Raw genomic sequence first — 12,961 nt, forward strand, 5'->3', positions numbered from 1 at the left:
ATTCATTTCCACTTTAATGGAAGTTTGTTTTTCCTGATGTGGGCAGGGCAGCTAATGGTCACGGCGGTTTGGAATGAACCTAAATGGATTCCTGGCCTTAGACACAGACCAGGAGGACAACTGTAGGGCTTCCTCATGTTAAGCTCCCTTAGGCTCCTTGATTAATACCCCTGGTTCAGGAAGGCAGGTATATTACAGCCACTTTACAACAGAGGAAATGAAAGGCAGAGAAGTTAAATGGCATGTCCATGTGCCCCGGACCTGGTCACAGCAGAGTCAGAGCCAGAACGGAGCTCTTCTGAACACTGGTTGACTGTCCACTGCTCTTCACGACTCCAGGCTGACAGAGCAGAAGGAAGGGCATTTCGATGGTATCGTGTGTTACTCAGTAGCGTCAGAACAAGCCTCCAGACATTGTAATAAGACAACACCCCAAGAGAGACTGGTGGTGACAGTTTCAGAAGAACCTGTGGTTCAGACTCAGCGGAACTTTGTGAGAAGCCTGCTGGGGGCCAGGCCCTGGGCTTGGTGCTTCCAGTGAGCTAGTTATTTCCAATTGGCAGAGCAGGGGAGGCTGGGGGCCTTTACCACCCCCGTCCCAGCCTCAACCACCGTCAGCTCCATCCCAAAGCCATCCTTAATAAACATGCACTCTAAGTCAAAGTCACACTAAATAAAGGCGTGTCTTGGTACTGCTCGCCACCTGATAGGCCAGTCAGCCAAGAGACCAGTTGTTGGGGTAAGGGATCACAGCTTTGTTCAGAACGCCAGCAGTCTGAGAAGAGGTGGATTAAAGAACCATCTTGCCCAGGTTTGGATGCTAGTTTTTATAGAAAAAAGAAGGGGAGGTGAGGAGGTAAAGTAAAAAAGGCAGTAAGTTGTTGCAAGTATTTCCTGTCCCCTGACTCCAGAGGGGATGTGTTAATTTCTTCTTTCCTGCAGCCATTCACAAGTAGCCGTGGTCAGGAGGTTTTCTGTGATCTAAACAAAGGTGTTTTAGCATAGGCTCAGGCCTGGGAGGCAGGGTTCCAGGGGATGGGCCGTTATGTATACTTTAAGCTACTGGCAGCATCCCTTTACTGATTAATTTGTAGCAAAAGCAACAGAATACAAAGTATTCTTAAAGTAAAAGAAACAGATCCAATATGGAGTCAGATTTGTTCTCCCCTATCGCAGTGCTGGGTAGTTTGACTAACCCCTTATTCCAACCAGCCTCTTGCCCCTAAGTCCCGTTGTATTCAGCCTTTAAGAACAAAACTCTAATTGTCATATCATTGTCAGAACACAAAGGCATGGGAAATAAATGTCCTAAGATGCTTCAGCTAATCACAGTTCCTAATTGGTCCTTCTGAGTCCAAACCCTGCTCTATGCTGGGTTCCATATGACTTTAGAGTAATTATGGGCATTTACTTGATAGCAATCTTTTGGATTCATTCTGCCAAGGAAGGAATGTAGTTTATTTGACCTTGTGGAATTTGTGTGTGTGTGTGTGTGTGTGTGTGTGTGTGTGTCCATGATAGTCTGGAATAGTGTAGAAAATGTTTGGTATCTAATCCAGGCAAGAGAAGGCACTGCCTCTTCTTAAGTGAGCATCGGTACGCTGGGCATTTGTATTTCTTACAAATCAATTGCTAAGTTCACTTCTGGAGTGTACAGGCTTGCCTTAACGTGGATGATATGAACGAGTTTCCCCCAGGTCCTGGCCAGATTGTTGAGCCTCCTGATCCAGAGAACTCAACATCTTGCTACCACAGTCCCTTTCCTGGTCCTCAGCATAATTACTGCATCTTTGCAGAGTGTAGACCAGGCTCCAGTCATCTCTGTTTATAATGATTGATGTGACAAATGGCAGGGGACTCTGACGTTGAGATGGGCAAATGCATATTTCACAGCCCTGTTCCTTCCTAAACACAGCCCTGAAACATTGCTTGGCCCTCTCCCCTGCTGGATTATAAATGCCTTAGGGGGTCTGCTTTATTCAGCTTCAGGCCCACAGGGTTTGCCTGGCGCATAGTAGGCATTTCTTATTTGCTGAGCGGAACTGTACCTTTTCAATACAAAAGAAAAGTGAGGCACATGAAAATAATACCTGGGGCAGCCTGGCACACAGACTCATGTACATGACTGGTTCCCACGGCCTTGGCAAGTTACTCACATTAAGGATTGGTTTCTTGGATGAAAAGGGTGAGAAAATCATACACACTGGACATAATGGAGGTAAAGCAGAGATCCCCACGTATCAGTCTTAATACCTTGCTTTTTAATTTGAAACAGGCGTTTATAAATACTACCATATGCCAGACTGAGCTAGAAGCTTTGCTGGTTTTGTTTTTGAAACCAGCACTGTCTTTCTGTTTGTGCACTGTATCTTGGAGGTTGATGAAACGAGTAATGTAGAGTAGAGCCGACGTCATCGTGTCTGAGAGGGTCAAGCTTTGTCAAGGTGGAATGCGGGGGGAGGGGGTGGTGGGGAGGCCCAGCAGAAGGGCTCGTCCGCACTGCTGCCTCTGGGAATTTGGAGGAAACACTTACACACTTCTCCCCCTTTCTCTGCCCTCAGGCCTCCTGGTGGGTACCCTTGACGTCGTGCTGGACTCCAGTGCCCGGGTGGCTCCTTACCGAATCCTGTACCAGACTCCAGACTCTCTGGTCTATTGGACCATCGCCTGTGGTAAGTACGGTATTTGGAAATACGGCAAACATTAGGATTCGTGACTTTCTGTCTGAAGGGAAGGAACATTTATTTGCAGAACGCAATCACCTGGTATTACAGGGTCAGTGACCATAGCCGTTGCAACAGATGAACCCTAAATCTCAATGGCTTAACACAAGAAAATTTCTTTCTCACTCTGCTGAAGTCTTGTTCAGATCCTGTGGCCACCTGCACCTGTAGTGCCACCCCGTAGAACACAAAGCCTCCAAGGTCCACTTACAAGGCAAAAGTGGGAGGTGCTGACACACCTGTGTTTAACTTGCTGGGCCCAGAAGTGTCACCGCTTCCACTCACACTCCACTGGCTAGAACTAGTCACGTGGCCCCAGCCTGTCTTAGGGGAATTTGGGAGGTGAAGAGGGACACGTGGAATCCTGGGTGTACCAGGGAATGCTTCCATGTCCTAGTACGGTCCCTCCAGCTGAGTGGGGTTGTTTATTTCTCCTGATGACAGTCTGTACCAGGGTGCTGTGTGTAAGATGGTGACAAATGCCCACGCTGTTACTGGGTCACTAGAACTGTGAGCGTGAAATGGCTCGGATACTTTTTAGTTATTTGTTTGCAAATAACCATAGGAAGAGCAAGGTCACTGAACACTGTCTTTTTTTTTTTTTTTTTTAACCCTCTTTTGATTTTTGTTTTTTAATTAATAGGTTTTATTTTCTTAGAACAGTTTTAGATTTACAGGAAAATTGAACAGATAGTTGAGAGAGCTCCCATATGCCCTCCACATATACAATTTTCCCCTGCAACGAACATCGTAGTGTGGAACATTTGTGCCAATTGGTAAATCCACGTGGATGCTCTATTACTAAACAGAATCCACAGTTTATTTAGATTTCCTAAAGTTTCACCTGATACCCTTTTCCTGGTCCAGGATCCCAGCCAGTATACTATTCTGTATTTAGTTGATACAGCTCTTTAGTCTCCCTTTTGGCTGTGGAAGTCACTCAGACTTGCCTTGTTTTTGAGGACCCTGCCTGTTTTGAAGGACAACGGTCAGGTGTATTGCAGAATGCCCCTCTGTTGAAATTTGTCTGATGTTTCTCTCATGACTAGGCTGGGGTGATAGATTTTTGTGAGGGAGATCACAGCGATAAAGTGTTGTTTTCGTCATATCGTGTCAAGTGAGGGCACTTACTATCAAGCTGCCTTGTGTCTGACGATGTCCCTGATCACCCAGCTGAAGGAGTGTTTTCCAGATTTCTCCGTTGTCACGTTACTCTTTTCCTTCCCCTTTCCACACTGTCCTCCTTGGAAGGAAGCCACTGTGCACAGCCCACACTTACAGAGTGGGGAGTTCTAATTTATTCAATTATTTTTGTCACCAGGGACTTATGAATACTTACTCTATACTCTGGGTTATAATCCAATACTATTTCCTTTATTTTGTTACATAAATTGTTCCCGGTTTCGCCATTGAGGGCCCTTTCAGTTGACTTTGTTCAGGTTTTAAATTGATCTCTGCTTGGTAGGAAGTGCAGTGTAGAGATCTAAGGATGTAAAGATAATTAGATCCAGCTTCTGCTCTTGAGGATACCAGGAAATACTCAGTTTTAGCCCAGGGTGAGTAAGTGCCAGTGGATGGAGGGGCTCCCAACTGAATACTGGAGTCTTGACCAGCCTTTTGCAGGGATAGGGGGAAATTATCTGGGAGTGACTTCAGGCTGCCGGAAAGCTCCGGAGCCCTAGCCATGCACTCTCAAGGATTTAGCAGCACCTGAAATTCTAACACTGTAGTTGTGTCCTTTGAAAGTTCTTCTGGTTAAGATGCAAACAGCCCCATGAGAAACGGTGACACATCTCAGCATTTATGCATTGTGGTGAATGAAGGAGTGGTATTGGGAGTCCGGGCACTGAGGAAACCACCTAGGAGTAAAGGATGGGGATTAAAGCGAGAGGAAGGGGATGACGGATCAAGGGAGAGGGGGCTGGGACCCTGAGGAAGACAGACTGATCAGTGTAACCCAGGCTGGGTAAGACAGCGTTCTGGCCTTCTGTGCCATTCATCCGGCATGAAGGGAAACACCACCGCATAGCTACTGTAGAAGGGAAGCGCCCTGTGGTAGTTGGCGGGGAAAGTGTCACCTTTAGTTGGAAAACAATGTAGAATGGTGTTAAAATAGACGTTGTAGCCAGCAAGTGAAGAAAGAGAGAGGAAATTAGAAATCAGGCAGGAGCACTAGAACCCCTGGACTTAAGCAGGGTTTGACACTCCTCCCTCGCTGTCCAGCACTTCCGCACTTGTGCCCGGAGGCTTCTGAGAACCTGGGGAGCCTGGAGCGCCTCAGCGCCCTCGGGTCTCCTGGCCTGCCCAGGTCAGGGCGCCATTTCCCGAGCTGCGAGGAGCTGGCTCCCATCTGTGACTTCCTGCTCCTCAGCCCTCTCTTCTTTTCTCCCCTGTTGCCCGACATCACTCCTCCTCTGTCTGTTTCTGAGGCTTTGCCATCCTGCGAAGCAGAGGCTCCTCTGAAGGGTCCTGTGGGAAAGAGCCCAGAGTTACAAAGCTGAGTTATTCCTGAATAGTTTGCCAAGCCAAGGCTGGCGGGACACTGGGCGGCAAATGCCAATGCCATCATTTATACCTCAAAGAGATGCACTTCCCTTTTCCCAGTAAGTAATGCCTGTCACAACGGCATGATCTCTTTATAATAAACCCAGACCGGTTGTAGCTTTTGTATATATTGATTACACGCAGAGACAGCTCCAGAATTGCCTCGTGGAAGACTCCACGGAAGTGACAACCACTGCAAAAGTCCCACTCACCCGTTAGTTGTTCCTTCTTATCGATTTCCCTTTAAAAACCCAAATGGCTGGCTCTCTTTCCTGAGAAGATTTTAAGAGCGGAAGCTGCTACCTTAGAAAGATTTCTTGGCTATGCTGATCTTTTAGGTTTGTAATTCTAATGCTAATGTAGTTACAGCTACAGAGTTGGTATTTGGTGGGACACCACACCAAGAGCTTTTTAATGTGCTCTAATTTCAGGAATCTTTGCTATAAGAGAAGCTTCAGCAGAAAATTGAAAGTCTAATTCACTTCCCTGTTAGAATCCACAGGATCGCAAAAACCTTTGCTTTGTGCCATGTGCCTTGTGAATCTTTGATATGTGTAAATATAACTAAAGGGCGCATCCACCATCAACATCTTCACCTAGGTCACTGTCTGCACGAGAGCAGTCATCGTAGTGGTGAATCCTGATCATACGATGGCTTTAGACTTGTGCCACTTGGAGCCAGGCAGGACCTAGTTTTTTGTTTGTTTGAATTAAAGTATAGTCAGTTAACAATGTGTTAACTTCTGGTGTACAGCATAGTGTTTCAGTTATACATATATGTATATTCCTTTTCATATTCTTTTTCATCATAGGCTATTACAAGTTATTGAATACAGTTCCCTGTGCTGTACTTTAGGATCTTGTTGTTTATCTATTTTATATATAATGGTTAGTATCAGCAAATCCTAAACTCCCAGTTTATCCTTCCACCCCCTCTCCCGTTCCCCTTCTAGTAACCTTGTTTGTTTTCTATGTCTGTGAGTCTGTTCCTGTTTTGTAAATAAGTTCATTTATATCATTTTTTTGGGCCCCACATAATAAGTGGTATTGTATGATATTTGTCTTTCTCTGTCTGGCTTACTTCACTTAGTATGAATTCAGGTCCATCCATGTTGCTGCAAATGACATTATTTCATTCTTTTTTATGGCCAAGTAGTATTTCATAGTGTGTGTGTGTGTGTGTGTGTGTGTGTGTGTGTGTGTGTGTATGTGTGTGTATGCCCGTATAGTAATCACCCAGCCCTTGGCAGTATGAAGCATATGGAAAGAAGAGGGGGTAAAAAGCAAGAGTTATTTGGTGAAACATTATTTTCATATGCTGCTTTTTTTATTGTCTTCCTCTATCAGTCTGTATGCAGTTGGTTTGAAGAAATTGATTTTTTATGTTTCTTTGGCACTGAGACCTTTCATTGGGAAGGGGAGCCAAAACTCTGTCTGACAGATGACTCTTTCACTGCTACCCAAAATGAAGCCACTGTTCTCTTTGGCTGATATACTGTTGAGCCATCGATTCCAGCCTTCTGAGCTGCACTTTGTTCAGCGGTTTGCTCAGTGCTGTTTGCGCCGCTAAGAGCACAAAGGAAGCAGCACCGCGGGAACCGGCCCGACTGGCTTCGTTGCCCCAGTTATGCTCTGCCAGGTCGGCCTCCCTCCCACCAGTAACTGACTGTTTTACACCTGTGCCCCCACTAGGGCACTAAACAGCTGCAGGTGCTCCCCCAGCAGCTGGAGTTGTGGACTTGGTGCCCCAGAAGTAAGAGAGCCCAGTCCTCCGCCCTCCTCGACCTTCAGGGGGCCTGAGTAGAAGGCGGTGCATTTGGCTCCCCCCAGGAGAAGAACTAGAAGGTACGAACAGTAAGAAGGCCTATACAGCCTCATGAGAACGTGGACTCTTAGGAATGCAGAGAATTCCACGGACACTGCTTGAAGAGCTCTGGGACAGCAGAGGAGAAGAGTTACCATCAGAAAGATGTTGACGGTTCCCTCTGGATACATGGGACCTTCCAACAGGACTGATAATGGAAATGAGGTGGAGGGTATGTGCCTGATGGCCACCTCGCTGATAACATGGCCCTGAACCCTGCCCTGATTTCATTGCCCTCTGATTTCCTTTCCTTTTTCTTCACCGTCTTAGAATCTCGTCTGGGCCTAGATGGTCATTCATTTTTGGAACTGAGAGATAGATTTGCCCTTCTTGTCCAGCACTCTGGTTTTGATAGGATGCAGAGGCACAGTGGACTGCCCAAGTTCACATGGCTGGCTACAGCTAGTTAAGTAGAGCTGAGATCAAGGTCCCAGGCCACCCCTGCTCCCCGCCCAGTCCTTTTTCAGTGGCATCACACTGGCTTTTATGATTAAACATTCTTTTAGTCAGAAGCTGGTAAGACCCAGAGTTTAATTAAAGATTGCCAGTTGTTGCTGCTTCTGCTGTTTATTTACACTAGATGCAAAATGTTGGGTAATTTAGTTGCCTTCCACATGAGACACACGTAATGTGGAAGTTGGTCAGTTTTTTTTCATCCTTTCTTGGTCTGTATACCTCAGGAACTATTCCTGTTTTGTTGGGAACCTAGCAGCTTAAAAAAAAAAAAACTTGGCTTTTTTTTCAGTAAGCAAAACATGTTCATTGCAGGAAATTAGAAAATATAGTTAAGCAAAGAGAATAAAATATTTAAGACAGTAATAACACTTTAAAAATCTTTACCTTCCAGACTTTACATATATGTGTATGTCTGTGTGTCTGTACATACACATATATATGTATTTGTGTGTGTATGCATATATGTGTATAGACTTTCTATGTCAATAAAATGTATGCCTATAATGTCAGTTTTAATAGGTAAATAGTATTTTATTGTGTATCAAATGTAATTTATCTAACTATTCAGAAAATCTAGGGTTTTTCTCTCTAATATTAACTGAATTTTGAAAAACCATAGTGATTATCCTCTGAATAAAATATTTCCACATTCCTTTAATTATCACCTTAGGGTAAATTTATAGGAGTACATATGCTGAGTCCAAGAATATGCATGTATGTAAGGCTTTTAGGATCATGAGCCTGTTTGTCCTCCAGAAATAGAGCCATTTATGTTCTGCCCGTCAGAGTTGGTGAGGACCTTGGCATTTTAAGTAAAATAAGCAAACTGACAACACCAACCACTAATTCTTACTGCTAAGTCTGGATGAGTTACCTGGGCCTCTCTTTTCTCAGAGTGATTATAAAGCTATGAACGTACTGTTATGACCTGTAAGAGATCACAAGCAGAGCTATGTAAGCAGCTTATAATAGTTGCACAAAGAGTTGTTCTAGGCCTGCTTTACTTCAATTGTACGTACACTTTGCAATCCAAATGTAACAGTGTCAGGGCCAGAGAGATCTGCGCTGAATGTATGATGATGAGACAACAGTTAAGCAGCCAGTTTCTTAGTGCTCTGACATCAGAAGTTAGAAGTATCTTCTGCATCACATTTCAAGAAGAGACGTTTGTGTTCTGTTACTTGTGGCGGTCATAGCAAAAGTTACTGTTTGTTTAGTGCTTTGTATATTCTAGACCTGTGCTAAGGACTTTACATGTATTGTCTTCCTTAATCTCCAGCACAAACCAACGTGGTAGGTGTTGCTACCTACATTTACGGATGAGGAATCTGAAACACAGTGAGGTTAAGTCACTTTTCCATGGTCACAAAGCTAATATGTGGCGTGGTAGGGATTTGAAACCATGTGTACTCTTTTGACATCCAAGTCTGTGGTCTGAACCATTAAGTGATGTTGTCTCCCTGATAATCAGGCTCCTTATTACTTCATATCATGTATCCCCCAGGTGTACTTAACCGCACTTCTAAAATAGGTCAGGGGGTGGAAGTGTAGCAACGAACAGCATACATTTTGGAGACAGAAGAGTCTGAATTTGATTTCATAGAATGTGAAAACTTCAGTTTCCTCATAAACAAGAGGACTGTAATTGGCCTGCTTATAGGATTGCTGTGAGAATCCGTGTCTGTAGTTAAGCGTGGCTCCGGGCCCCGGTGAGCACAAGTAAGTCATGGAAAACATTATCATTATCACTATTTAACCTGTTTATAGTTTTCGCTTTAATTGGATGTGGATTTTTAAAATGTAAATCTCCCTTTTGTTTCTAAACTGTTCAAATCACCACATTATTTTGGGTTGTATCTCTTGCCCTCTCTAAATATGAGTTTGTCATTTTTCTGGATGTAGAGAGTACAGTGGTGGCCTTGTAAATACTACAGGGGACAGTAAGTGTCACTCCAGTGTGTTGGGTATTACTCTCACCTTTACAGATAAAAGTATTTAAATTTTGGTATTTAAAATCCAAAATTATCATCTCTGTGAATAAGACTGTGTTTGGATAAGGCCGTAAAAAAGATGATTCCTTCTATTTAAGTAGCTTCAAGTGCTGTTCATTTGAGGACTAGATCACCTTTGGGATCCAAGCATCCTGTTCTGATATCTGAAAATACTAGGTTAGCTGCTTTTTAATCTCTGGGATGTCTGGTGGATTTGTTTTGCTTAGTTTTGTTTTCTGCTGTCGTGAGTGGTTATTGTTTTTGCACATACACACAGATATATACCCACACGTATGCGTGCACACAAGCTCCATCAGTGGGGATTTACCATTTTAGATATTCTCCAATTCATGTTTTTAAATCAGGCCCACAGCTCCAGAACCAAACTGTATTACTAATTATGCATCGCAAAGAAATATCCACCGAATATCTGTCAGTGGGGAACCTAAGGCTTTGTTCCTAATCCTCAGAGGCCAGATACAATAGAATCAATTTGTGGGTCCACCTTAATGCTGCTTCCTTTTAGTTTCAAGTAGATTTCTTGTGCTTTAAGGTACATCTCAAACTAGATGAGAGATTAGACTAGGCTGATTTAGTATTTTCCACATCTTAGCGAGGAGTATTTAAACTTTGCCCAGATATATGCACAGAGCCTGTGGCTGGTATTCTAAAAACAAAACATAACACTGCAAATGATAAAGATTCTCATTTTTCCAAAATTAATTTCTCTATAATCTTAAGCCCATGAAGTGTTGATCCAGTTTTGACCATGGTGGAAAACTTTACCTTGGATTTCCTGAAGGAGTCTCATACCCGACACAGCTTTCTTTGTTGTTCTGGCTGATTGCACAGTCAGGTCAGCTTGTTTTTCCTGCTGTATCTCTGTAAATGCAGCCTTTCCAGAAAGTTGACTGCCAAGCCCTTCCTTTCTCTTCTGAGTGCCCAGCATATTTTGCTCAAACTGTTGGGTAAATAGACCTGCCTCTTTTCAGAAGTCATGGCAAAACAGTCTCATGTTATCTCAGTTTGCACAATAGCAAAAGGAACGTTCCAAGCTCTTAAATATTGCAGCCCTTGTAATTACTTTCTTGAGAAATGAAAGAGGCATTTATACGGAACATTAAGGATTCCAACATGTTTCTTCTGGAGTCTTACTGGTTCTTAAAGAGTGGGTTGGCAGAAGTGACAGTTGCTCTCAAACTGTTAGCAGGATATTTGCTCCGTGGACCTGACGTTTGTTCTGGGATGAGAAGTGGACACCTGCTCCTAGAGATCATTTTTACTAGATCAGCGTCTTCAGAATGTGTCTGGTCTGCGGGGGAGGGACTCCAGCCCTGCCTTATAGGTATCCTCATACTTCCAGAGCCTGGAGCCTTGAGTACCATCCTCATTTATTCTTTGTGTATTAAGGAAAGTGTTCAGAGAATATGGTGCATTTGCACAGTAAATAGAAATGTAAAAGGTACATTTACATCACTCCCCCGACAAGTGTCTGTTGGGTATAGATAGGAATCCATAGTTAATTCCTGAAGCTACCATTGGCTGTTGGCATATGTGACTTTTTCTTTCCTCAGTGATGGTGATAATGGTACACAAATTTCTTTGTTATCTACAGCCCAGTCTTCTGGAACTTTAGAACCTTAGGTCTGGATAGAGGCAGAAGAAACCTCAGACACCTCTTTGGTGGTATACAAGCAGGCCTCAGGCACCAAGCGGTCTGAAAGAGCTGGAGAACTAAAGATACTGAGATTTGCCATCTCGCACCTTTCCTGTGCATGGGAGCTGTGAGTGGCTGGAGATAACTCCAGAGAGCCAGCCTTTTCACGTGACACTGACAAGCCTGGGAGAAGCAACAGGAGATGCAGGACAGCAGAGAAGCAGCTCAAGCAGCAGGAATTGGGGTGGGGGCAGAGGGGGTAATCGCAGACAGGAACTTGGGGATTTACATCCTGGGCAGCAAGAAGTAGAGAAAAGAGCTGGCAGTGAGCATGGTGGCAGGTGCTGGCAGGTGGAGATTGTGGACATGATGGACAGCAGGACAGGGTGATGAGCAGGAGGTCCTGGGGCAGCAGAGAAGCCAACAGGTGGGGAAACAATGTGGCGAGTAAACTGAAGTTCAATACAGGAGTGCTCCAGATGGCTACTTGATGACAGGGATCCACCCCGTAGACTTTCATGGTATGCCCATGAAAATCAGAGGTCTGAGTGAATGTTTGTTGAATGAGTGCATGTGCACACACACCATTTCCGCAATGGCTGTGTGGCAGGATGGGAGGATGTACCCGTATGAATATGCACATAGAGAAAACTGAAGGTAGCACCTGCAAAGGTGGAGGCACACCTGGTCTGCCCTGGGGCTTGTTATCCTGGACTTTTTTGTCCAAGATGACCGAGGAATGGTGAGGTTGAAGTGAGGTTGGATTCCAAGACCGGAGTAACAGGGACTCTAAGGTCAAGTACCTGGTGTGACCACCTGGAAAAGGGCAGTGCATGGAGGAATACCAGTCAGCAGCCAGACTGCCCAGCTGAGCTAAGAGACGTGTGCAGACCGGCCTGTGGAAGGCACATCTGGGATCAGTGCAGGCAGGGCTGGAGGAGAGGCAGAATCAGGCTGGGAACTGTGCCCGGAGGGTCTGCAGAATCTCTGCCATCCTGCGGGTCCCTGGAGTGCCTCCATCCTCAGGTGCGAACCTCTCACAGGGCCAGCAGGCACAGATGGGACAGTGGGGTGCAGGGCATGTGGCCAGCATTCACGCTGGACTGAGCTCTATCTGTAACGCACAGCCAGTCACAGCTGGGGATGGGGGGTGACCTGTTTACAGACAAGGAAGGGCGCAGTATGTTTTAGAAAATTTTCCAATGCCAACTTAAAATTTTTATGCCTAAAATGTTTGAACACTCCTGGCAAACTCCAGAGTGACTCATTCCCTAAATATTCCAAATGGTCATTGTACTTTGCATCTGAAAAGTGGTTTCTACTTTCGAGAGTGTATCTGTAGACATTATTCCTTGTGATTTTTACTACATTGCTCTGAGATGAGTCAGGGTTTTGTTTTGTTCTTTTGTCTCCATTTTACACGTAAAGAGTTTGAGACAGAGAGAGATGAGGCAAACTGTCTAAAGGCACCCACCAGGCTGGTGGCAGGGACGGAGGGGGACCCAGGTATCCTGAGTTCTAGCTCTTGCCGTGACAGCACAGTAGAGTCATGGCTTTCACACACGATTGACTGCAGCCCAGGATGAGTGAGCTGCAGAAGCTGCAGGAAGAACTCCAGACAGTCTCCTCTTACTTGTTCTTGCAGGGCTGCCTCTCCACTCGGAAATTTGCTCTTCGTCCTCTGCATAAGCATAAAGTCAAAGAAAATGAACGTTGAGTTTGGTTT

General features: G+C 44.8%; 1 protein-coding gene across 2 annotated transcripts in view; it reads left to right on the forward strand.

The window, feature by feature from the left end:
- TBC1D9 (TBC1 domain family member 9) overlaps window positions 1-12,961 on the forward strand; it is a 106,772-nt gene that overhangs the window by 40,517 nt on the left and 53,294 nt on the right. The window contains exon 2 of one of the 2 annotated variants that reach the window (XM_074378207.1): window positions 2,562-2,672. In XM_074378207.1, coding sequence (XP_074234308.1) covers window positions 2,562-2,672 — 111 coding nt within the window. Of the gene's footprint in view, window positions 1-2,561; window positions 2,673-9,184; window positions 9,307-12,961 lie in introns of those variants that run through there. The other variant, XM_074378212.1, reaches the window with a different exon arrangement.

Source organism: Camelus bactrianus, chromosome 2, assembly GCF_048773025.1.
Source record: "Camelus bactrianus isolate YW-2024 breed Bactrian camel chromosome 2, ASM4877302v1, whole genome shotgun sequence".
Lineage (NCBI taxonomy): Eukaryota > Metazoa > Chordata > Mammalia > Artiodactyla > Camelidae > Camelus > Camelus bactrianus.